The sequence below is a fragment of the Phaenicophaeus curvirostris genome, chromosome 7 (genome assembly GCF_032191515.1).
Source record: "Phaenicophaeus curvirostris isolate KB17595 chromosome 7, BPBGC_Pcur_1.0, whole genome shotgun sequence".
NCBI lineage: Eukaryota > Metazoa > Chordata > Aves > Cuculiformes > Cuculidae > Phaenicophaeus > Phaenicophaeus curvirostris.
Window position 1 is genome coordinate 24,827,553 of NC_091398.1, and position 26,241 is coordinate 24,853,793.

General features: G+C 49.5%; 1 protein-coding gene across 1 annotated transcript; it reads left to right on the forward strand.

The window, feature by feature from the left end:
- The first annotated feature begins 78 nt into the window (after positions 1-78).
- STK11IP (serine/threonine kinase 11 interacting protein) lies at positions 79-19,252 on the forward strand. The gene is made up of 24 exons (XM_069861247.1): positions 79-200; positions 298-500; positions 2,573-2,647; positions 2,959-3,054; positions 3,960-4,067; positions 4,277-4,348; positions 5,275-5,404; positions 5,589-5,692; positions 6,338-6,427; positions 7,488-7,529; positions 8,003-8,170; positions 8,469-8,550; positions 8,659-9,021; positions 9,203-9,393; positions 11,012-11,122; positions 11,914-12,109; positions 13,592-14,086; positions 14,605-14,720; positions 14,912-15,009; positions 15,201-15,379; positions 15,613-15,697; positions 16,189-16,271; positions 17,731-17,957; positions 18,281-19,252. The coding sequence occupies exons 1-24, from the start codon at positions 146-148 to the stop codon at positions 18,419-18,421; spliced, it is 3,510 nt and encodes a 1,169-aa protein (XP_069717348.1). The 5' UTR covers positions 79-145; the 3' UTR covers positions 18,422-19,252.
- Positions 19,253-26,241: the final 6,989 nt, after the last annotated feature.

Consider the following 26,241-nt stretch of genomic DNA (forward strand, 5'->3'; position numbering starts at 1 on the left):
TCGCTGGTGCGGCGCGACGGGACGTCTCTATGGTAACGCGGAAGTGCGAAGGGACGGCGGCGGCGCGGGAAGAAGCGGACCGAGCCGAGCGGGGCCGCGGCCTCCCCTCCGCTCCGCTCCCCTCCCTCCGCCTCTCTCGGCGGCGATGGCGGAGGCGGAGACGCTGGTGCGCGGCCTGGCGCGGCTGCTGCAGGACGTGGGTGAGCGTCGGCCGCCGCGGGCCGGAGCGAAGGCGCCGCTGCGGGGCGGCGGCGGCGCTCACGGCCCGTCCCGCCCTGCCCTTCCCTCTCCCTGCAGGGGACCTGGTCCTGGAGGGGTCCAGCACGCTGACGCTGCTCACCCCCACCCTGCAGCACCTCACGCGGGTCTTCGAGCAGCACCTGGGTTCACGCAACCAGAACCGCGGCTTCGTGGCCCTCCCCTCGCACCCCGCCGAGACCGCCGCCATTCTCCAGGCGCAGTTCCTCTTCGACGTCCTGCAGAAGACTCACTCCCTGAAGGTCCGGGGCCGGGGATGTCGGGGGCCAGCGCCGCAGCGGGGCCAACCGGTGGAGGTGGTGGCACGGCTGCCCGCTTCAGATTGGCCTCTTTTGGTGCCCTTGCACCCCATCTTACGTGTGTGCTGTGATGTTGTGTGGAGTCGCGGTTTAGCGTGTAGCTACTTTGTCTAGGAACAGCCGTGCAACTCCAGTGGAAAGTTTTTCGGAGTTAAAAAACAGGGGGGGCAGGGGTTAATTATGTTCTAACCTTGGTAAGGTGTTGACATTGTTGGGAAAATGATTATTTCCTGAAATGCTTGAGCAATTCGGTATCTGGCAGCTGAGCACAGCTGAGTGCACCCTGGGTGGTGATTGATCCGCACTTGGCAGCGGAGACAGAGTGTTGGAGCAGAGCAGTAAGATGGTGCATACACCTAGTACTCTGGGACATTCTGCTCCTTATTTTTGAATTTTACATCCTCCTGCCTGGGCAGTAGTTCTGGTTAATCTGTTTCACAGCATGGGATGTTGCTAGCAACATGTCCTCATTAGTTTAAAGAAAGCTGTAATAAAGATAAAAGTACAGAATCTCTGAAGAGATTCTTCAGAGGACTTTCGGAAAGGTAGTATGTGTTACAAGGCTGCCCATGATTATATTTGGCTTTGGGGTACTGCTTGGACGGTAGTAGAGGTGAAATGGGCCTGAGAGGGGAAGGGGAATTAGCAGTTGTTCTTAGGTTCCACAGTGGTGCTTAGGAGGTGGTGTAGCTAAGCGCTATGGCCTGCAATGTCTTTATGAGTGTTTTCCATATGAAACAGTTTGGAGACGTGATCTGAATGTTGTTGGGAGTGTTTTGCAGCAGTGTGCATTTGGTGGAGATTGAAGTAGGGCTTAGAGCCTTTGGAGAAACACCAGCCGCCTGGCAGGAGGAGACGGGGAGGGATGTGACAGTCAGGAGGATGTTGTGAGGTGTGCATGTGTTAACCAAAAAATGGGCTCTTTCTGTAACAAGGTCATAAAGAAGAAGCCTGTACCCACTGATGTGTGGTAACAGATTTTCTTGGAGAAACTAATGATTTTTGTTTAGCTTAATCAGATGCTTAAGACAGTGGAAGGAGAGGAGATGGTCATGACATAGAGCAAGGATGGCATCTGGAATAAACTTTGCTAAAACTGATTAACAGAGCTTCCCAGTGCAAGCTTTCCCTAGAAGTGGTCGTGTTCAACATGCTGCATTAGTACTGGCAGGCAGTGGGCAGTGATTCATCACTGCCAGGGCTGTAACTGTGGAAGCAGTAGTGGTGATGAAGCTTTAGGATGTCTGTTCTGCACCTGATGAGTCACTTCTGCATGAATGTGGATGTAGCTGTCAGAGATGATCTCTCCACTTGTACTCTGGTGTCCGCAGTGGAAGCGTTAACTGCTTCATTACTCACTTTGTCTGAAATACCGTTTATACGCTGTCCATGGAAAGCGTAAGAAACTGGATTTAATTAGCTGCTTTGTGGTGCATGAACACAGCCTGACTACCCTGTGGTGGAAGAGCCTGTGGCTGCACTGCAGAATGCAAAGAGGGGTTGTTCAGGTACCTCAGTCTAATGCTAACAGTATCTTGGAGACCACCTCTGTTTTCCATTGTACCTGCTTGTGATTTGCCTTATTTAACCTGATCTAGTGAAATGCACACGCACACCTCCCACCAGTGTGCTAGTTCAGTTCAGTTGCTCGATAAACCTAGGTCCAGCAGTTACATTTGGGTTTTTTTAGTGGATTTGTTAGTGGTGTCTGGTGAGGAATCCAGCTGTCAGACCTCCTTGTGGTTCTGAAAGTGGTGAAGCCACGTTGACAGGGGAGAAGAAAAGGACATTTATGGTCTGGCAGACCATTGACTTGTGCTAGGTAACGTGCTTCTCTCTTTAAGCTCTATTGAGCTATAGGACCAGGAGACATTGCCAAAACTATCATCAGGGAGAGCTTGTTAGCGAACACCTGAGTTGGAGGGGGGGCCTGCTCAAGGTATTCAGTGTATTGGGAGGGTGGTATTGCAGCGCAAGTTGAGCTCAATATGATACCTCTTTTCTGATTTCTCTAGCTTGTTCATGTTCCAAACCCTGTTTTGCAATCTACTGTGAAGATCTTCCCTTTCAAGTCCCTTCGGCATCTGGAAGTAAGTATAGGAGGCAGAACTAGCTCTGAGTTTTGCTTTTTGGGTTTTCTTGACTTAGTTTTGTGGTTGCAGAATGCCTCTACTCCTAAAAACTGAATAGGCTTTTGTGGCTTCCCTGGAAGGCTAAGTCTGATCTCCTGTAACACTTGCTTGCAGTGGAGCTTGGATATGAGCAAAGGCTGGAGTTTTAGGGTGGGAGGCTCCAGCAGGCAAATGGGAGATCCCTTGCAGAGATGGGCCTGGGATGGCAGGTGCTCTTACAGTGTAATATTTTGATGTATGTTGTCCTTACTTTCTCATCACTGCTGCAGTTGAGGTGTGTCCCTCCACACTGCCTCCGGGGACTGCGATTTGTCTATTCTCAGCTGGAGTCTCTGACCTGTTGCAAATGTATCAGTACACTGGAGGTGAGTGTCTCTACACAGCTCCTGGGGAAGATGGCAAGAGAAAGGCTGTTTTGATCCTACAGCCTTTCCCATAGGGAAGATGTAGGAGACGGTGTTAATGATCTTATCAGTCCATGTTGTATATGGCTTTTTCTCCCTTCGCCATTCTGGGGTCCTACTTCAGTGTTGAAGTATTCCCTGGATGGATTCACACATGCTCTGTAGTCTCCTTTTTAGCTGCTTACGTTTTTCTAGCTATGGCCAGTACTTGTATCAGCTAGGTCTGACCATTCTGTGTCTGACTGATTCCACATTCAATGGCTGGCAGCTGATTGAGGTTTATTCCTTGTACTTCAGCAGCCTTACAGTAGAGCTGATTGTCAGAGGGAGTGCTGTGCCCCAGTGTCTCACCTGCACTGGTGCCCAGCAGGTTTCTGAGACTTGAAGGAAAGCTCCAGCCATGGAAAACTGAATAGTGTGGGCTGTGCTGCCTGTGGGGCTCTGGGTTTCAGTCTGTGGCACTGAAGCAGCTGCCTGCTGGGTTTCAGTCTGTGGCACTGAAGCTGTTTAGCTAGGGCACGCGTATCTCACTTCGGCTTTGATGAAGGCCTAAAAAAGGTTTTGTTGGTGTGAATCTTTGTCCTTAATGTTCAAGGCCTACAAATTGTAACATCTTACATTAACTATTGTTACTTGAGTGTAGGAAGAAAAAGCATCTCCCCTTCTTTCTAAATATCTAGCCATGGAATTCCCACCATCTCTGAATACTTGAATTGGTGTCATAAAAGTCATTGCTGCTTAGGCAAGGCAAGGTCTGTAAAGCACAATATGCCAGCCTTGTTCTAGACTAGCTGTTCTCTTGAGTTCATCTGCTGTTACTGCAACAGCTAGTAATTACTCTGAAATTGCTTCATACTTCTTCCTAGGAAATCATTTCGGCATGTGGTGGAGATCTGAGCTGTGCTCTCCCATGGTTGGAATTGCACACTGTGAACTTTAGCTATAACTCGATCACTGCCTTGGATGACTCACTGGTGAGTGGGGCACCCTTCCTGCATGACTGAGGAGAAGGGAGGAGATGACGCAGCCAAGAGCTGGGCGCTCCTTCTCTGATGCTGCAAGGTCTAAGAGGGGGCGGGTGAGCAGTGTTAATTTTGCTGGCCTGTCCCAGCGTGACAAGGTTTCGATGCTGCAATGGAGACATTTGTAGGATCTTATCTAGCATTTTTTTTTTGTCCTTCAGCAATTACTGAATGCTCTGAGAATCTTGGACTTGAGTCACAACAAGATCCAGGATTGTGAGCACTATTTAACGGTGAGTATTTTCGGCTGAGCACTGGGATTTCCTCATATGGAGGATCATTGACCATGTGCATGCTAGGTGAAGTATAACAATAGAAACTGGAGATGTGGCCCAGCAGGCATGTGATTTAGAACTAGTACTCTCAGCCTTGAAATTGTTGTCCTGTATGTGCAGCTCCCATGCCACTGAAGTGGAGAAGGCAGTGTCCCTCATCTGCCTTGAGACAGGAAAGTTAGCTGTGTGTGTCACTTGGCATTCCAATGTGGCTGAGTGATAAGCACCACGATGTGTGCTTATCATACAGTTGAACATGCAGTGTGCACTTCATTTTGGCCAAGACTTTGCTGTAACCTGTGCAGCAGGTGGGAATTGCCTAGCCAGGCATGTGGCCGTAGAGACTTGCTGATCAGTTTGTTCAGACTGCCAGTAGCGCTTCCTTCTCACTCTCAGAAATCTCCTGTCAGTTGCTGTAGAAAGGTAGTAGGCCATCACAGTTGCGCGTGCATCTCTGGGGCAACAAAATCTGTGCTGGGCTAGATCTGCTGCTTTTTGACAAGCTGTGAAGCAGCTTTTCATTGAGTTGGTGGGGCTCACTATATATCATTCCCCATCGTCCTTGCAAAGGTAAGAAAGGGCTTCATTTGGTAGAACATTCCTTTTACTGAGGCAGGGGGTCCAGTCCATTCCTGTGCTCCATTGAAGTTGACAAGGAAGGATAAAGCTGCTCTTAGCAAATTCTGTATAGCATTAGATCATTCCCCTAGGCAAACCACTCTGAATGAGATCTTTAAAGTCTTGCTGTGGAAATAGTCTTAAGAAAATCTCTTGCTGATTGACTTTGGTGGGATGCAAAAAATGGTAGGGGCTGGTCTTGAATTCAGGGTCAGGCTTTGAGATAAGGTCCCATTTGATCCAGTGCTGCTTTTCTCTCTGAACAGACCCTTACAGAACTAGAGTACCTCAATCTGGCTTATAACTTCCTGTCCAAGGTGCCAAACATTGGCATCTTCAGCCGATCCAAGCTGGTGACTCTGATCCTGCGCAACAATGAGCTTGACAGCATTAATGGTGAGCCCACAAGGGATGAGCATTTTTGAGTTTGAGACCTTTCTCTCTTCCTCGAGAAGAAACAGAACTTGAAATCTTGGGCACAGCTGTTTTCACTAGTGTTCAGTTTTGTGGGAAAGGAGTACATGAGAGGTTCCAAAGTTATATCTTCTGGCATACTGATGTCTTCTTGCTTTGTTTGCAGGGGTTGAACAACTAGTGAATCTGCAGCACCTGGATGTGGCCTATAACCTGCTGCTGGAACATACCCAGTTGGCACCATTGTCCTCTCTGCACTGTGTAAACAAAGTAAGCAGAAAGACTTACAGGTTGGTAGGTTAGAAGTGTTGTGGTCAGGGGGTGCAAGGTGGAGACTGTGCAGTAAGAAGAGAGAGTTTTGAAAGGTTAATTCAACTCTTGAGCATTTAATTTTAGTGTAGGAATCTATCAGGGTAGCCCTAGAGAGATATCTGTATTTCAACCTTCATTTTTAGTGACCCTTGGTCAGCTAAGCTCTTCCCATATGTTCATCCCCACCTTGCTCCTCAATTCTAGTTTTAACACTGTCAAGTTCAGTAAAGTTCCTCCCTTTAATGCTTTTGTGGTTTTGTGTATTCAGAGAAGTCTGAAAGAGGATAACTGCAGCCACTATAGTGCTTGTGAGGGAAGACAGCACGCAAAGGACTGTTGTCTCAACACTTCTCAGTCAATATTGAAGAAGATCTTGATGATTTAGGCACATGAGTAGGAAGTACTTTAGTTTCTTTCTTTGAAATTTGCTGAACAAATTTCAGGAAGCATTGTAAAATCTTGCTCCTCTCCTGACTTGATTTTAATTCCACCACTGCAAGGATTATTTCCTGAGGCAGAGAGAAAGCCTGGAGCCTGCAGGCTGATTAGGTTGGGGTATAGAATATTGCTTCTAATAACAATTTCTTTATTACCTCCACCTAGCTGCATTTAGAGGGAAACCCATTATGGTTCCATCAAAACCACCGATCTGCGACCATTGCATATCTGTCTCCTAGGGCAGCTGCCTACAATGTGAGTATTAGCCAGAAGCCTTCTGCCCCTGCTGTTGGAGCTGTAGGTGTTCTGACACTTGGGCAAATGACGGGAAAGAATTTCCTAAACCTGAACATTTATTCCAGTGGTACAATAGCTGTGATTGTTTTGTAGTTTATGGGGTTATTTTTCAGATAGAGTGTCTTATCCTTAAATTTTTATGTGACATGCTGTCCAGGGCAGACAGGGTTTGAACACTGATCTCGGGTTTGCAAGACCTCAGATCTTAATGTGTCTTCACTGTCTGCTTCATCAGTTTTGCTCACTGATGGTCTCAAACTTTACTCTGCTGCTGCTCGATAGTGACTATGTAGCTGGACTTTGCAAAGAAGGAACTCACCTTTTTGGCTGACCTTGCCTAGTTACATACTTCTTTGGCAGCCGTAGCCACTTCATTCTTTCTCCCCATCACTCTGCTCTAAGCTAGGTGTCATCACTTTTTCCCTTGCACTCTGGTTCTTAGGTCAATTCTCGGTAATCTGATTTTAAATAAAGAAGCCAGCAAAGACAGAATTCTGACAGTTAGCAAAGTAAACATGCTTGCTGAGGGTCAGAGGTGTTCTGGAGCTGGTCTGCCCTTCGTATTAGTGGCAAACGGCTGGATTAATTGTCTTCAGACTGCATCTTGGAACAAGCTTTCACTGAGATCAAGTTACAGGAAGCTAGGTAGACTCAGGCTAGAAGTAGGGTACAAGCTTTGAGGTGAAAGTGAATACCTCTCAAAACAAGTTGTGAATTGTTGCAGATTGATCAATTGTATATCTTCTGTGAACTGTCTTGGATACGTTTCTTGGAGTTGTGAAGTCTGTAAGCAGGAAAATCACAACGGTCCCTTCTGGTCTTATATGCTATTAGGTCAGATAGCTACAACTAAAAGTGATGGATAGGCAGGAAAAGCGTTGTTTCTAGTGGTCTTTACAGTTTTGTGTCAGGGATCCCATATCTAGAGTGGACTGAAGGGGAACAGGAGTCAGCAGATGTTGTCCTTAGTATGTGCCAGCCAAATGGAATCTGACTGCAGATGGATCTCTAATTACAGTTCCTCTTGGATGGGGAGCCACTCTCTTCCTCAGACCTAATGGTAAGTACAACTGCTGTAAACTGATCTTACTGGCTTTGGGAACTCTCACAGGTTTTTGCATTGTCATGTGCCCCATTATGGGCTGCCTTGACTTTTTGACACTGTTCATTTTGGCTCAGTCCATGCTGATTCCTGGTAAAAGTTGGGACTGGCCAGTGTAATTTATTCTATCCTGTGGAGCCTTGTATAATTTGGAGCCTTGCCTGTTTCCTCTTCAGGTACTTGACACTTAAATAACACGTCAGCAAAACAAACAGTTATCAGTTCCCCATCTGCTGTTTTTAAGAAAGGCAGAGATTAAATTAAATTGGAGTGGGCATGAGAAATATTCCAGTCAGCCAGGAAGGGTCTGTTGTCATCAGATGGTGAAAGTTTGGGGCTTGGGGCAGGGAAGTTGTCAGCCTGAGTTGTGGCTTGGTTACCTTGTCTCCCCTTTGCACTCAGCAGGCAGCGTTCTCTTCTTTTGGCTTTAGCACCTTCCTAGACTTGTGAAAAGTGTTTCACAGTCCATCCACACCTCTACCTCAGAGAAAACTGCACTGGACCGCAGTGCTCTGGACAGTTCCTGTGCTGCAGACTTCAGCGACAGTCAGTCCCCAGCGGAGAATGTGGCTGTCAGACTCCCTCGGAAGAAAAGCAAGGTCTGAGACTGAAAGAGCTTCTTAACCATGTAGTTGGCATGTTGAACGAAGGGGCTGTCTCCACATGAAAGCCTCGTGCAGTGGGATGTGGCCTTGTACTGACTCTGTTGCAGCCTCTTTGCTGCTGCTTGTTAGGAAGGGGCTGGGCTTAATGTCAGTCTTGATGTACTGAGACAAGTGTTTCATGATGTGCTTCTATATTGTAACTGCTATGAACTCTTCAGTTTGGCAGAGCCATTCGTCAGATTGTTTTGGTTGTTCTGGTGCCTCCCAACTATTCTTATCCTGTTTGTTCCAGGGAAAAGTCAAAGTGCGCAGAGCAAGCATTTCAGAGCCCAGTGACACAGAACATGAGCCCCAGGCTTTATCTCTCTCTGTTGGTGAGGCTTGTCTTCCTTCTCAGTAACATAGCAGCTGAACTGCCCACAGTCAGAAGAGTGCTCTGGCATGGTGACTATTTTCGTACTTCCCAAGTTTTCTCTCTGCAGGCCTAGTCCTCCAGCATCAGAAGGAGATGGAACGCTTGGACAGTTTCAGAGATCGCTTTGGTGTTGACTGGCTGCAGTACAAGAGACACCTGGAAGAGCATGACCAAGTACCCATCGTCTGCTGTAGCCGTTCTGCAGATGAGATCACAGGCAGACCTGCTGCAGTGGACTTGCAGAACGAGAGCTCTGACCCAGAGCAAGGAAAACCCCAAGTATCCCAGAAAGAATCCTCTCCTCCTTTGGATGATATTGAGAAGGAGGAAGAGCCTGAAGTACAACTAGATGAACCTGTGGAAGGAGAACGAGGAGAAGAGGAGGCAGATGAGCTAATGCTGGGGGAGGAAGAGGAGGAGAAGCCAGAAGGTAAACAGGTCTTTTCACTGCTGTGTATGAAGGCTTGGCTGGCGATAGAATAGATAGATGAAATGTGATGTCCCTGAAGATTTATCCTGCTGTCCGGTATTGTGGGGATTTTAAGGGCTTGGGCTAAGCAGGCCTGAAGGCTTGCTGCGTGTACTGATTTGTACTATGTCTTGTTTGGCAGTGGACCTTTGCCAGCCAGTGCTCGTGAGCCAGATAGAAGGTGAAGGGGACCCAGAGCCAGACTGGATCTTCCTGCGAGTCACAGCTAAACATGTGATTGAAGTGGAACTGAAGGCTGCCAGAGTCCTTCACAAGCTGGAGTTGAAATGCCTACAGAAGGTGGAGACCTCTGAGATGAACTGGAGGAGGATGGTGAGTTATGCCTCTGTGTGAGCCTTTGGCATCTTGCTCCCTGTGTGGGCCAGCATTCTCGATTTAGGCTTCTGTCAGAGTACCCTGCAGGTCTTTTCCTATCTTCTGCAAGGCCTGATTGATTGAGCATCTCTTCCACTCAATGCATGCATATCTAACAGCATCTGTATTGCTCAGAGTACCTGTGATAATTTGGCAGAAGCCAGCACCAATTCTGTTCCAAAGCTGCAGTAAAAAAGGCAATGGCTGGACTTGTTCCAGTGTGTAGGAATGAGACTTCTCAAGAGGAACCTAAATGAAATGGAGACTTCCTTCTCATACATTCCTCACTGAGATACCAGCCTGGCCTTGGAGGACTTTGTGGGCTGCACTTTATCTTAGACAGTGCAGCACTGAGTTCTGTTTAGAAAGCTACTGGTAGGTCAGTGGACAGTTTTCCATCCATTGTAGGTGCACTAAGGACACGAGGTTTAACAGGGCCAAATGTCGGGTCCTGCACTTGGGGCACAACAACCCTGTGCTGTGCTACAGACTAGGGGAAGAGTGGCTAGAAAGCTGCCTGGAGGAGAGGGACCTGGTGGTGTTGGTTGACAGCCGACTGAACATGAGCCAGCAGCGTGCCCAGGTGGCCAAGAAGGCCAATGGCATCTTGGCTTGGATCAGAAACGATGTGTCCAGCAGGTCCAGGGAGGTTATTCTCCCTCTGTACTCAGCACTGGTGAGACTGCACCTCGAATCCTGGGGTCAGTTCTGGGCCCCTTGCTACAAGAGGGTTGTTGAGGCTCTGGAGTGAGTCCAGAGAAGAGCAGCAAAGCTGGCGAAGGGGATGGAGAACAAGTCTTATGAGGAGCAGCTGAGAGAGCTGAGGTTGTTTAGCCTGGAGAAGAGGAGGCTGAGGGGTGACCTTACTGCTGTCTACAGCTACCTGAAAGGAAGTGACAGGACAAGAGGGAATGGCCTCAAGCTGCGCCAGGGGAGGTTCGAACTGGATATCAGGAAAAAAATTTTCACAGAAAGGGTTGTTGGGCACTCACAGAGGCTGCCCAGGTAGGTGGTGGAGTCACCATCCCTGGAGGTATTTAAAAGAAGGGTAGACGAGATGCTCAGGGACATGGTTTGGTGGCAGATAGGAATGGTTGATCCAAGAGGTCTCTTCCAACCTGATGATTCTGTGATTCTATGCTTTAGCAATACCAGTTGTTTTGCTTTTGTGGTTCTTTAGAAAGGGAGTTTGGAAATCTCCTTTTCCTTGTTGTAGGATTTTAACATTCAGTGTATGCACAGAGATGTTCACAGGCTTTTCTCATACTGTTTTCTCCAAATGCTCCCCTTGTACGTCTTGAATGTTTGTGGCTTGATACTTTTGTGAAAAGGTGTATTGTTTGAAATGCTTTTTTCTGGGCCTTGAAACTTACTGTTGTCGTTAGCACTTGTGACTTATTTATTTATTTATGTCCATTTTACCAGACCCTCGAATGCTATCAGCTATGGACGGCTGGTTAGAGCTTACCAAATTAAGTGCTTGTATGGCCACATTTCAGCCAGTTGCAAACAACTGTAACCTGTATACTGGGTGCTGCGTCCTCTTCCTAGAAATGTTGTTTTCTGTCTCCTTCAGGACCTGGAGCGAGTTTTCCCTGTCCTCATATTGCACTTCAGTTACATTCGCAAGGACCGGCAGAAGCGCAAATATGTGGTACTCGATGACTGCCCGGAGCAGTGCCTACAGGTAGGGCAGGGTAGAGAGGGAAGCCTGGGGAGGGCTTCTGGTAACCTGGAGGATACTGAATTCTTCCAGCCAGCACTGGGCCCATGTTCTGAGAGCACATGGGTATCTGCTGCCCTGTGGCAGCCCATCTGACCTGTAAACTCAGTATTTATCCCACTGCACAAATGACCTGTGGGCATGGCCACAGGCAGTGGAGCTCCTGGAGCACAAAGGGTGCTCTCAAGGAAAGAGCTTTGCAGTTTTCTCCTTCATGGTGAGAAAACTTAGTAGTCAGGTTAGTGATTTTTACTTGTTGTGCATGTGCAATGTAATGTTTCCGGGGTGTTGAGTGATGCACTAGCCTGTATGTAGCCCCCTGGAGAATAAGAGGGTCAGTGATATGGCAAATCAGGTTTGCAGAGCTGCTGTAGTGAGTCTGGTCTCAAATCCAAGTGTTTTTCTCAAGGTACTGTTGTTTCAATACATTTAAGCAAGTTGTAACAGAGAAGGCACGAATAGAAGGAACCTTTGAGACCAGAGTTCCAGGGAGAGGCTGTCAATATGTAGATACGAGACATAGACCTGTAAAAAGAGGTTCTCTTGGTCTTCCACAGTGAAGCTCTGTGCCTCTGGTGAACCTTGTAAAGGCTGGCTGCGCTTGTCCTTTAGCTGGGAAGCAGCCGTGTACCCCTTGCTCTCTGAAATGCTTTAATGAGTCATATGAAGAGACTTGCTGATGTCAGAGGCTTGCTTTTATTTAGGATGATTATAGCTGCCTCATAGCATTCTTTTCCCTATACTGCTACTTTTAGTGTGTCCTTGAAGTGTTGTCACCAGCTGTTGAGGAGAATCGGCGAAATCGGGACCAGGAAAAGGCATCCATGAAGCTTCAGTGCCTGAAATGCAAGCAGGAGTTTTCACAGTCCCTGGCTCCCTGGCATCAAGGTCCCTCTCCTTCACAGGTTGGAGACACCAAAGTTCTGGAGACCCTAATTGCCTCATATCAAGGTAGGATATAAAGCCCAGAAAAAGGATGCTTACTAATGATCAGGCAGACTGCCAGAACGGCAGCTGTGGTGCAGAGCATGGGATGCAGAGGAGAAGATGATGCCTTGGCTGTACTGCAGTTAAAACCTGTGTGGGATGGACTTCCACCTAGCCCGCTTGGACTGGGAAGAGCCTGCCTTGTTCACTAGCGGGAGTAAGCTACTGTTTTTAGGTTAAGCAAACAGCACCCCTGGTGTGAGTGCCTGGGGTCTGGGAGAGCACTGGGTCACTGGAAACTGCAGATGGTCCTCAGAAATCTAAAGCTGGGGAGAGGCCATAAAGGTCATGTATCTCTCATCCTGCTGAAACTGGTCAGTTCTGCCACAGATATTAATTTGCTCTAAAGGGCTTTTGCTAAAAAAAGGCTTTTGTGGAATCTTTTCCAGTATTGCACTTTGGCTGTTAGAAGAACAACTGTAGACCTAACATAGGTTTCCCTGGCTGTGATCTTAAGCACACTTGCTTCCATTATGGGGAGTGATTTATTCCTTTCTTTGTGCTTGAGGGCCGCTGTTCTTCCACTGTGACTAGTCCTGTCTTCTGTCCTCTAGCCTGAGTAAGCTCAACTTCAACTCCCCAGATAATTTGCTTGTTAGCCGTATCTCATACAATGCAGTTACTCCTACTGGTCTCCTATGTACTCTTTAATTCACATTTTTCTTTGTGTATCTGAAACTAGATGTGGTATTTTGGCTGAGGCATGGCTAGTGCTGAGTAGGCATCTTCTGATTGCTGAGGTTTTAAAAGCTCATTTGAAGTGGAGAATGCCCAGCTTTAGGTTGGAAGATGTTGCTTGTTTGACGAAGCATACTGGGATCAAAGAACTGCAGTGAGGGCAGAGTTGCTATCCTGGTTGCAGTGTTTTCTTCCACTCCGGAACACCTTTTTCCCCCCCAACCAGGGTAGTGAGAGTCCCAGGATTCCACTGGGAGTCTGGCATGGTGTGGGTAAAGGGAGCATCAGGAATTGGAGCCAGAAAGGATGAGGATAGCTGGAGAAGGGACATGGCATGCTTGTGGTTTTGCTGGCTTGAGGGGTAAACCAAGCTGGGGATGGAGGTGGCTAAGAAAGCTTGGATTGACTGGGCAATCTGAAGCTTGAGCTTCAAAGTCTTATGTGAGTACTTGTGGACATGAAGTGGAGGAAAGGCATGAGCCGAAGCCCTGATGTAGTTTCAGTTGCAACTACAGCACACACTAGTCACCATGAATCTGAACAGAGCTTTTTCAGGGGGATGTTGGCACTGATCCAGGATTTCTCAGTGATTTGTGAGAGGAGGTGTGTAGGATATGATTCTGAACATAGTTGCTCAACAAGCTGCTCAAGCTGAACTATAACTATCATCTTCTTTGAAAGGGATGGTTTCTGATTTTGATGGGGTAGAAGTAAGATCTTGTTGGAGAACTATTCTGTTTTTCCTTTGTTTGTGACGATCTTCCACAGATGCTGCAGTAGCTGGTGAGCCCATAGCCTGTCCCAGTTGTTCCAGCGACCATGTGATTATTCTGCCTTCAGAGGTGTGCTCCAGCACGCCTTTGCCACCTGGCCCTGACAGCACAAGTGAAGACTTGTCAGACTCTGTCCTGGAGGGAAGCAGCCAGCACGAGGGCCCAGAGGAAGCGCCTGTCATTGCCAGTGAGAGTGGGAAGTTCTATATCGGTGGGGAGGACAGCTCAGAGGTCGATACCAGCAACAGCACCAGAACCCCAGAGCTGAGCAGTGAGCATGACGGTGCTCTCCATTCCAACTCGCGCAGTACAGATGGGGGCTGTGGGAAGAAGGAGCTAGGCATGAAGAGCCAGTACTTGTCCCTCAACCACACAGACATGAATGGGGGCAGCTTGATGGGGAGCTACCGTTACAGCATTTCTCGTGGGCCCACGCCTTCCCAGCTCTCTTTGAACTCCGAGTCCGAGGAAACATGGAATCTCAGTCCCTGTGAGTATGTAGGAGCTGTGCAGGGTTTAGGTGTGTGCACAGTTAGGTGTTGGGCTTTATCACTGGTGCTTGCAGGGTGTTCTGCGTCATGTTTAATGGGGAAGGGAGGTCATCAAGCACAAGCAGCAGTGACCATGGTTCTCATGAGCAGAACGTTTCATTCCCCTCTCTCCAGTCTTCATGCCTGAAGGTAAGGAAAACTGAGTCAGCTCCTAATAGCTAGTATTGCTCAGACTCTTAGTGATGGGGTCTTGTCCTGGGAGCTGCACTGCTCAGTCAGACACACAGGGTTCCTGTGGCACCAGTGAGCTGCTGGCTGGAGTGATGGAGTCTCCTCATGTCTCCATATTGAGACTTGTGACCTGGAAAGCCTTGGCTTTGGCGCTTTGTCTTGAGGAGACACTTGATGGAAGTAGGTGTGCAGAGGGGGTGACATCGCTGCCCTGGTGCCAGTCTGCATGCTTGGCCAGCATCTGGTCAGTGGGCAGAGTGCTAATCCTACCCTTTGTTCTCCTCAGTGGTAAACAGCATCCTGAACACAAGGGACTTCCGTTCTGTGGATCATCGCCTGAAGCTGTATCTGGATATGGAGGTTTTTGAGGAGAACACTGAGGAGTTCCGGTGTTTCCTCAAGGTGAGTTCCTGCAGTACCACTCTTACAGCTCCTTAGCTATCCTTCCAGCCCCTCTGCAAGTTCTGCTCTGGGGTGGCATCCCAGAGGCTGTGAGGTGTGAGGGGAGCTGAAGTGCGTTTGAGCTGGTCCTTTCCATGGATGGGCTGGCAAGAGGCAGGCCAGTGCTGTGACCCTCCCTCTCTGTGCACTAGGTGGTCATGGTGAAGTTTGGCCGACAAGAAGAGTTCCTCTCAATCCTGGTTGTCTCTGATCTCAAGATTTACGTGCTGGAAGTCACTGGGGTTATCAGGTGAGGAGATTGGTGGCAAGCACAATCCTGCAGCAAGGCTGTGAGTGCTGGGTAGTGCCAGCCTGTGCCAGCCTGGCCCTGGAGATGCGGTGATTGGCAAAGGCTCTTCTGTCAAAGTGCCCTTCTGCAGTGTGATGTGGGAGAGGAGATGGGGCAGCCTGCTGCAGCTGAGTGCTGTGCTCTGTGATTAGGGGACAACCTGCAGGCTGGCTGAAGAAGAATGACTCTCACTACCTGTCTGATATTTCCCATCTGGAAGTGGGACTCTGCCACCAGAGCTTGCGAATGGAGTTTGAAAACCCAAAAGCTTCCTATAATCTGCTGATCCGGAACCAAAGCTGCTGTGACCAGTTCCTGCAGACCCTGACATGTAAGTGTAAAGCTGTAGTGAGGGTGGGAGTTGGGGAGAGGATTTGCTCTTTGAGAGCTACTGGGAGAGCTGTAGTTGGATGGGGGTTGGAAACTCACTTCTTGCCAGTTCAGAAGAAACTTCAGGATGAACCCCACTGACATAATAACTTTCAGCACCTCTCTGGACTAGAGAAGTATCCTGAGCTTCTATGAACTGCAATAAAAGATGTCTACCTTCTTTCCCCTCTTTAGATCTCATGCAAGAGCTGCCTGCTAAGCACAGGAGTAACGTGAAGGAAATCCGCACTGTGGAAATGAACCCACAGCATTTGCTATGGTAAGAAGAGCCTCTGAGAGCTGGAGTTTTGGATAAAGGGTGTCTGCTTCTTCAGCAGTGCCTGGGAAACAATGCTAAAAACAGGGCAGCACAGGAGGAGGCACCACTGGAGCGGCAGACAGGCCTCTGTTACAGTTTTAAGGCTGTAATGGTTCAGGTGCTTGCTACACAGGGGGTGAGCAGGCAAAGGGGTGTCGTGTGTGGACTGAGCCAGGCTGGGCAACTCCCAGCTGTCCTGGAGGAGCCTGAGCGAAATACAGTGGAGGGGGAGGAAAAGGGAGAAGCATAGAATTGCCTCCTCCCTTGCCAGAAGCATTCAGTTCCTGGCTGGCATGAGTGGGCAAAGGAACAAGAGAGAGGAATTTTGCAACATCCGGGAGAGATGGGTCCTGCCTATCCTCAAGTAGACAGTGAACAGTAGCTAGCTCACAGCAAGCCTCGACTGGAAACAGAGCAATTCCTTGATCAGCTTGCTGTTCTATCTTCCCCAGGCCTCTGCTGGACTCCAAGACAACAGATTCTGCAGCTGCAAATGACACTTGTTTCTTCTACCTGCTGGCCTATCTGATCCAAGGTACAGGAGATCTTGATGGCCAAGTGTCCCACACCTTGTGCTCTCTGCTCACATGCTTGTGTTTTCAGTACATGGTCTCTGGGAACAGAGCTGGGCCGTTGCAGAAGAGATTGAGCAGTGGCATGGGTGAGGGCTGTTTTTTTCTTGGTGCTGAGACATGTAGGATGGCAGCGTGCATCTTCCTGTGTATCCAGTGAGTCTCCCAGCCCTTTTTGATGTGGAAGTTCAGGCTCTAGGGACCAGTTGGTGACAACTCAGGTTGGCTTCTGAAAAGCTGGAAATTATCTCAGGGCTGGATTGTTGCCCTGAGCTAAGGGAGAGCTGAGAGGTTATACACACAGCTGGTTTGTGTGAGGAGCTGAAAGGTTCTTCAGTTTGGGAAAACAGAAACAGGTGTCCGAAACTTGAGATGGTAGGACAAGAGCAGCCTGCTGGAGCCTACCAAGTTCTGTCCCAGGGCCAAATGTGCTAAACCTGGGATTTAAGTCTTCAGTGAACGATTCCACTGTTGTTTAGCTTGAGACACTGAAAAAAGCAACCCAGCTGCTAGTCACATTCTGACCAATTTGTTACTGCTCTCGCATCCTCCTTTGCCATTGGCGAGGTATGAGAGAACAAGAATGAGAAGGAATCTGTGGGAAGCATGTTTAGTGGTCTCCTCAAGCTGAACAAATTGCCTATGGGAGGGAGAACTTGAAGTGCATTTTTCTTATTCTACAGTTTTTCTCCTTTTTTAGAGTACGGTGCCCAAAACTGGACACAGTTTCAGCTGAGGCCTCATTGCCAAGTAGACAGGACTAAACGTTCCCTGTCTGATATTCCTAGTAATTCTCAAGAGTGAGATGTGACAAGAAAAGCAACGTGTTACTGTAGTAACTTGTGATCCCCTGTGACCTCAGCCAGTCCTACCAGTGGTTCCCTATTTCTGTGCATCTGACTTATTCCCAACTTCTAGTGCTTTTGCATCCACTGAAATCAGCTGGATGATATTTGTGCTCCCTACAGTTTATCAAAATGACTTCTTTTTCTGCCATGCTTACGACGCGTCCCAACTCGCTATTAAATTTTGCACGTGCTGTCTATTGCAGCCATCAGATATCTACAGCCAAAATAATTCAGACCAAAAAGGCAGCCTTTTAGCTGAAGCTGCTGGCTTTTAACGTGTTGTTTAAGAGGTTGCAGGACTCAAATGTCTCTTCCCACCTCACATGAGGACATAGGCCGAACAAGGCTTGCTGGGTGGTGGTCTTTCATATGCATATTCCTGTGATAAGCTGATCAAGCCCAGCCACATTTAGCTGCCCTGCTCCTCATTTTCAGTCAGGAAGCTAGATAAGGCGGTTCACCCAGTTACTGTTGCTGGAAATGATTTCCCTAAGGGAAGCATGGAAAGCAAAGCTGGTTCTGTGGTGTCTCAGGCTCTCAGCAAAGCCTTTTCTATCCCCTCATATCCTTTTAGGGGCATCTGCTTTCCCTGTGACACTGCTGAGCACCCGAAGCATGCTGTTTCTGTTGGAGGAGAATCATCAGTGGCAGATGCAGCCCTCCTTGGACACAGACCACGAGTCAAAAACGCCTCCTAGGAGCAACATCCAGTTGAAGGAGAAGCAGCCAATCAGCAGTATTAGCAATGTCATAACCTATCGCCTCTGTCCTTGTGACATCAAGCTGATGCTTTACGATGAGGTAACCAGGAGGTGGTCTTGGGTCACACAATGCTTGGGGTTGGATTGTGCTCAAATCCTGTTCCTGCAAAGAATGTCTTGTGGCTGTCATCTCCCATCCTAGCCTAGAGCCTTGCACCACAGAGGCAGGGGAGCACAGCAAATTGTTGCTGTACAAAAGTCATGCAGGGACACTTCCAGTAGCTGACAACAGAGAGGGAAGAGGATGTAACTTAGGAACTGGGAGGAGCTGGCAGCTGTACTGGGGAATAGCAACTTCGGGCTAATCCGTGCCTTTGAGGGTAGGCCCTGCTCATCCGCTTCCCTCTCTTTCCTCCCTCTCAGGTGCTGAAGGTGGAGAGCACTTGGCACATCCGGACAGAGTGTCCTGAGCTCCTGGTGGAGCTGGTGGAGTGGATCCGTGTGCCCTGGGAGGAGATGTTCTCGATCGAGCTACAGAAGGCTGTGTACGAGGGACTGGAGTGAGCTTAGGGGATGTAGGCAGGTGGGAATTGGATCAAGAGTGCTGCTGTGCTGGCAATGGTGCACAAGAGTCTCCCACTCCCATATGACCTTGCTGTCCTGTGGCCTCTGCTTTCTGCTCTGCTCTTGCCCCTGGCCCATTTTGGTGAGGACGAGGGGAGCACATGAGGTTCCAGACTTCATGGGAGAAGGTGGAGGGTGTTCCCTGTAATACTGCATAAGGTACAAAGAGTTTTAACTTGGCAGTGTCTGCTATTCTCCTTCAGGGTCTTACAGAGCGTCGCTGGAGGAAGAAGGGAGCCAGGTCCAGAGCATGTTCAGTGGAACATGCGGTGATACTGGGCAAACGGCAGGCCAAAGGCAGCTGGGTGCTGTGGTCTTTCTAGCAGATGTGTGTTGCCTTCCCAGCTGTCTCAGATCAACTGCCATTATCTGCTGCTGGTTATTTTTTTTCTCTTCTGCCTCCCTTTTTTCCACAGCTTCCCTAAAGTTGCCTGCTTCAAACAGGAGCCTGATGCACGAGGGGATGAGGCACATTGTACTAAGAACCACACAGAGAGCCCTTACCTGCCTGCCTGGTGGGGCACGGCTCAGTCGGTTGCTGTAGTCTTTTTTTCACTGTCACTGGGGAGGAAGGAGCTGTCAGGCTCCTAGCACAGAAATGTGTTGCTCATCGCTGAGGGGTCAGGACCCTGGTGGGCATTGGCAGGTAAAAGTGAGGCTTTGGCTTTTCTGAGCAGTCCAAAGGCAAGAGTCTATTTTAACAGGAGTTTTACTATTTTCTATTGTAATAAAAGCTTATATTTATTAAACTGTCATGTTTTTCTTGTTTCATCCTCTTGCACTGTTGTAATGCCTTTGTAAGGCCTTGCATACTAGCTTTGCCACAGCCTCAAGGGTTTCCCAGCTTCTCAAAGGGTTCAAACCATTCTCCCCCTCCTGTTCGGGGTGGGTGCTAATGAGCTGCTACACTAATCTTCTCCACCTGCTTGGCTCCAAGTATCAGCCATGGAACAAGACCCAAATGGGATTAGGCTGGCAGCAGATACTGGTTGTGCTGTTCTCCTGTAACAGTTGGCCTCAGGTGAGCATCCTGAGGATATCACCTCAAATATTGTGTTCGGTTTAGGGCCCCTCACTACAGAAAGGATGTTGAGGTGCTGGAGCATAAGTAGAGAAGGGCAATGCAGCTGGTGAAGGGTCTGGAGCGTGAGTCTCATGAGGAGAGGCAGAGGGGACTGGGTTTGTTTAGTGTGGAGAAGAGAAGGCTGAAGGGAAGCCTTATTGCCCTCTACAACTACCTGAAAGGAGGTAGTTGTGAGGTCGGTGTTGGTCTCTTTCTCCCAAGTAACACGCAATAGGATGAGAGGAAATGGCCTCAAGTTGTGTCAGGAGAGGTTTAGATTGGATATTAGGAAAATTTTCTGTACTGAAAGGGTGGTGAAGCATTGGAACAGGCTGCCCAGGACGGTGGTGGGATCTCCTTCTCCGGGGGTGTTCAAAAAACAGGTAGACACTTTGGGACATGGTTTAGTAAGCATGGTGGTGGTGGTCTCATCATTGGACTTGATGATCTTAGGTTTCTTTTCCAACCGTTATTATATTGTGGACTTCCAGCTCCAGCAAGTTGCTTACTGGCTGTACAGGCCATCAGAGGAATACTTGTTCCAGGAGCTGTTGCTGCTGTGACTGTGGATCTAGGAGGACCTGCCCCTACATTCTTCCCTGTACCATCCTTTACCTTCTCTCAGCCTCTCCTGCACAGAGTTAAATGCAGTTCAAAAAATGCTGCTGCCTGGCAGACACTAAAACTAAACCAGCTTTAATGAAATAATAATAAATACCATTAATAAGAAAATAATAACTGGATTCAGGAAAACATTGATTCAGGATCAGGGCAAAAAGACCAACAAGATCCTCATTGGACAGCAGCCATCAAAGAGTGTGACCCTCCTGATTCTTCAGTTTTGTACTGAGTATGACATATATGGGATGGAATACTCTGTGGGGCAGTTCAGGGTCACCTGTCCTGTCTGCCTCTCCCTTCAGGTGCGACCCTTTTTTCTCTCACAGCTCTCCACCAGCTCGAGGATGGCCTTGGTTTCTATAGGAATAAGTATAAGCAATGGCCTTTCTGCATACCAGTGCCCCGTGTAATCACTTCTAGAGAGAAGCACTGTCTGAAAAAGATGCATGACTTAGAATCAGTTTTCTAACTTCAGCTACTTTAGCTCAAAATTGGAACAGCTGGGCTTGCTGTGTCACAGAGTCTCTGCATGCTGCCCTGTGAAGAGCAGGTGGAGATGCTGTGTGTGGTGTTTTGATGCAGCTGAATTTCCCTGTGGGGGTGAGGGAAATGGACCTGTTACATTAAGGTGCTGCCAGGCGGGATCCGATACCCCAAGCAGGGACATTTACTGATGGTTGTTTTTCCCAGAGCAGTGTCTCTGTTTTGCTATGAATGTTCAACCTGCAGTTTGAGGGCAACTTTTCAGACTGATGAATCCTTAGTGACATACCTCTATTTTATGTTGAGGTGATCTTAATTTCTTTAGATACATGTTTATCATAAACTGTCCTGATGCCTATTTTCTTTGCCTGGTGAGTACAGTAGCTCTTTGTGACATCCCGACTTTCCACATACCCAAAGTTGGCATCTGTGGCTTCAGTTTCTGTCATCTACAACTCAGTAGTAACTGGGTCCCACAGTATCCTGCTGCTCCAGTCTCACCTGTACAGATAAAGTTTCTCTCCCTGCTCAAATGCAGCTATGCCATCCTCATTGCCTTAGGAGAATGGGAAATTCAGTTTTCATACTTTGTAGTGGTCGGAAATCTACCTCATAGCGCGCTGTTGATGCTTTCATGGAATCACTGTACGATTAGACTTTTTGCTGTCACTTCGAGGAATGGTTGAGTTGCTAAAGGCCTGCAGTGGCTGATATTTTTATAGACTTGATTGACAAGATCTATACTGACTCGAGGCAGTTGTCACAATGCATTCCGCTTTCTCTGTTCTTCTTAAATGGGCATATGGCTGCTGCTCTCCATTCTTTTGGAGCCATCTCAGACTGCAAGCCAAGTGAGCTGAGTAGAAGCGCTGCCGTCACCTAGCACTTTGTCCAGGGAAAGGAGTCTGAGAGTGCTGAGTCAGTAAAGACTAGCAGAGGTTTTCTTGCCGCTTATGGAACTTGTGTAAGTTCTTTCTTCATCTTCTATAGCTGCATTTTTCACAAAGGGTAAGAATCAGAATTGGAGTTACTGCACTCATTCACTGATGTCTCTTCTGTGTAAGCTGATCCCCTGAGAAAGCCCATCCCTGGAGTTTGCTTTTTCCATCTTGGCCAAGCCGCACCATTGCTCTGCTATGCCTGTGTCTGGGTATGTGTTGAGGGGCCTGACAAAGAGTGGGCTGCCAGAACCAAACGTTTCAGCAGTGTGCCTGTTCATAGCTCTTTCCAGCTCTCTCATTTGCTTCTGCTCCTTGCCATGTCTCTGTGGGTCTGTGCCCTCAGGTCAGCACCAGCCTCTTGGCTGGTTAAGGGCTCCCTGCTCTTGTGCGTTCCTCTGGCTGCCGCTGACGGGGAAGCTCAAATGCGCTGCCATAACCTGTCTCCTGCCTCTGTGAAAGCTTGATTTGTTTTCCCTTAGGATTTTGTCCTGGTTATTAGTGGGTTAACCCCTTTGTGGTTACTCTCTGATCATAAATGCTTTGCTGTGGGGCTCCTTGCGTGAGGTGCAGTGACAGCTTTAGCTGGCATTGCATCAGCTGGGTGTGTCCAGGGCTTCTCTGACACACTTCTCAACTCCAGTGCTACAGGCAGCCTTGACTGATGGCTGTGTACCAGAGCCAGGGTTTGCAAAAAGATGCGGCATCTGTTGAACCAGCTGCAGATGTCTTCTCTCTGTCGGTTTTGAGTAGTCCCCCAGCTGTGCTCTTAGACACTCAATTTTCCCCCTTCTTCCCCTCTTCTTTTCTGGATGTACTTGGCTTCAGCGCTCAGCTGCTAGCACGGAGCAAAGCTGGTCTGAATCCCAGCATTTCTCTGCCTGCCTCTGCCTGGAGCAGGCTTTTCTCCACAGGTGTGTAACTGGAAGGATGCCCAGGCCTGGTATGGCCCCAGGGTTCTGAAGACAGGCTGCAAGCAGCTGTTAGCTGAGGCTTCAGGCTGGCCATTGCTGTGAAGCTGAAGTTACCAGCACTGCCTTAAGTTGTTGTTCAACTCACCAGTGAAAATGATGCCTCAGTCAAGGGTTTGGCTATTTCAGTGCTTCCTACTCTGTGTCTCTGCCCTGTAGAGCAGTACTGAGCATACATAGCTTGTGGGTTAGCTGTCAGCCCCCTTGCACTCTGTCTAACTCATGAAGCCTTGTCTCTAATCAAACTGGGTGGCCAGAGGAACTGGTCATTTACTTCTAGCAGTACATCCCTGCTGGCCTCACCTCCAGGGACTGGAGATGTAGCAGCAAAGGACACGTTCCCTGTGGCTCATGGACCTGCCTGGCCAGCTTCATTCCTCCTGTGGGTGCCAAAGCTTGCAGAGCAATGGTTCAGGGCTGTGTAAACCCCTTCACTGGGGGCTGCCCTCCAGCTTGTCTCCCAGGGGAAGAGCAGCCAGTGCAGGCTGGGCTTGAGTGCCACATGTGGTACTGGGGTGCTGGCAGAAGTCAGCACCCAGGAACTTGGAAGGAGACTCCAGCAGGAGAGGGGTGAGCAGGGGCTGTACCATGTACTTCCCACTGTGCTGCATAATCCGGTGTGTGGGGAAACAGAAGAGGGCTCTGTTTTGAAGCCATCTCAGCCTGTCTTAGAGGAGACGGTCGTTGCCCTTTGTGCTCCTGTGACGGAGCGTGCCTCTGCCTGTTATCAGAAGTTATTGAGTTGTGGAGCCGTCCTTTATCAGAACAAACAGTTCCTATTAGAGCCGTATGCTCCCTTTCCTAGTGCCAGATGAGTTATTTAATCTAGGAAGAGGGTGTTTGCTGCCGAGGACGTCCACTGCCCACCTGTGGCCCTGCTCGAGGCAGGTGGAGCTGGCTTCCTCACCCCTGGCTCTCCCCTTCCTCACCCCACTGCTAAGAACCAGCCAGGCAGGGTCTACACCACCCCACAGCAAACACGCTGGGGTGCTCGGCCCTGCCATCTGCTGCGCTGCCGCCGTCCCCGGAAGCAGAGGCAGTCGTAGCAGGACCTAACCTGTCCTGCCCTGCCCTGTTGATCAGAGCAGGAACCGAGGCCGCTATCAGTGTGAGCCCCATGCTCACCCTGGCAGCCTGTATCTGGCAGCTGAGTTGGGGTTCAGCGGTGGCATCCCAGTGGGTGTCTCTATTGTGGCTCTGTGGCTGAGCAGTGATGAAAGAGCTTGCAGGAGGTCTTGCCCTGTCCTTCTTACACTGTAGCACTTGTCCCAGTGTGGGTTTCTCCTTATCCCTGTACCTATGCTCTCCCTCAGCTACTCTCTCCTTGACTACCTGCTCACCTCTCTCTTGCCTAGTCTTGCAGCCACGCTATGCTCCAGCTCTGGGCTCTTCCCCCCAGGCTTAGTGTTTTGAGGCTGATCCTGCTTTTTGTGGTTGGTGACAGTGCCCATTGTTTCCTCTGCAAACCTCTTCTCTGACCCAGACCCCATAAGGCTGCTGGTCTTGTACATCCTTCCAGCCCACAATGGCCCCAGGCTCTGTCAGCGCTCTGTCAGCCTCTGCTGATGTGGGAAGGGGTGAGGGTGGGCGACATCCTTTGTCTGTCTGCTCTGGGTTTCCCCAGGCTGAAAGGGTGATGCCTCTGCAGGCTCAAGCTGGGGGTAGAGCCCAGGGACACGCAGGGCACCATTGCGGGGGAAACAGGAGCGTTCTGGTGCCAGTGGCTGGATGCTGGCAAGCACAGTAACTCCTGTCCATGGGGTTGTCCCATAGCAGCCCCCAGGCCTGGCTTCCTGAGGCAAGTCCTTGCCCTCCAGCCCAGGCTTGAGCTGAGCTCTGCTCACAAAAATGCTGCTGCTGCTGCAGCCAGTGCTTCTTTAACTGCCTGGCAAAAGCAGGAGGTTCAACACAGGCTGTGTGCTGCTTGCACTGCCCAGCAAGTCCTCCTCAGCCTGCTGGGATGGGGCCCTCATGCCAGCAGCTCCCTACTCTGCTCCCACATCCCCATGCCACACTGTGGGTGTCACAGGGCTGCAGCCCCAGCCTCCCTTCCTGGCTCTGAATGCTTCTCTGCATTCCAAAAGCTTGAGTTTCTGTGGTCAGCTTTCTGTCTCCCTGCATCCACCTCTGCTTGTGGCTGATGGCCTGGAGACTGCACCCAGCGGTTGCTCCTAGAGCATCTGTTGCTGGATCTGCAACATACGTTTCCCCTTCCAGGAATGTTAACGCTGCAGTTGTGTGCATGGGCACAAGATTCAACAGAAATTGTTTCTTCATAGCCAAGTTAAATCACTTCCCTTCTGCTGCAGCTCTCACTCCATGAAGCTGAAGCTGTCACCTGGGAAGCACCCATCCACGAGCAGGGAGGAGGAAGGATTGAGCAGGAGAGCCCGAAGTGGAGCCCTTTCCCCTTCCTCTTGTGCAGCCATGTGAGCCCATGCTGGGGTGCAGCATGCTGCTCTGGGGAGCTCCGGTTGCCCTCCCGTGTGAGAGCACCGAGCCTGTGCCCAGGCTGTGTGGGCGCTGGGGCAGTGCCACGGTGGCTCTCACTGACGTAGGGAAGTGGCAGGGGAAGCGTCAGGGTTGCTGTTACTCAGTGGACCCAGAATAACCGAAAAACCCACACCGGATGCAGCAGTCACGCATCCCACCCTGTTCCTTGCCCCAGATGACTGGCCTCAGCCCTCCCGCAGCCGGTCCCCAGTGCTGCCCACAGGAGCTGGGCCTGGATGTTCTGCTCACCAGTGCCTGCTCATGGAAACCCTGTTGCAGGAGGGAGCACGTGTTTCAGTGGGGTGAAGCAGCATCCTACAAGCTTATGCATACACCAGCTTCCCCTGGCTATTTGAGTTGCACAAGGCAGCCTGGATCCCTCCTCATCCTCACACAAGGGCACAAGGACAGAGTGCTCTGCCCAGGATGTCACAGGCATGGTTGGCTCAGTGCAAAGGACTCAGCCCCTAAAAAATCCCCCCGAGTGAGTTTTAGCAATACAAAAGGTGAGTGGCCAGGGTGCTCCAGCAGAAGGATAGTCCATAGCTCCAGAGCGGTGACTCAAAGCCACCACTGCCATTGCTTTGGCTGTGGGAGAGCAGTGATGGCTCACTAAGGGCACATCTGCAGGTGTTGCATGTTCAGCCTTGGTCCTACTGCAAGGACTTGCCCTGGGACACAAGAAGCAGCACAGGCTCCAAAAATTTGTCTCTAATCCAGGCCCCAGGGAGGCAGCAGGCCTCTGCGTGGTATGGGTCTGGTTGGCATATTGGGCCTTCTGTTCCCCTGAGAAAGGAGTTACCTGTAACAATCACCCTCCTTTTTTCCTTAAAAGCGGCAATCATAATCACAGAATCACTGCATTGGAAAAGACCCGCTGGATCATTGAGTCCAACCATTCCCATCAATCACTAAACCATGCCCCTCAGCACCTCATCCACCCATCTTAAACACCTCCAGGGAAGGTGACTCATCCACCTCCCTGGGCAGCCTCTGCCAGTGCCCAATGACCCTTTCAGTGAAAAAATTTTTCCTGATGTCAAGCCTGAACCTCCCCTGGTGGAGCTTGAGGCCATTCCCTCTCGTCCTGTCCCCTGTCACTTGGGAGAAGAGGCCAGCACCCTCTGACTGATTCTTCCTAGGGAACACCCTGGATGGACCTTCATCAGGTGGCCAAGAAGGCCAATGGCA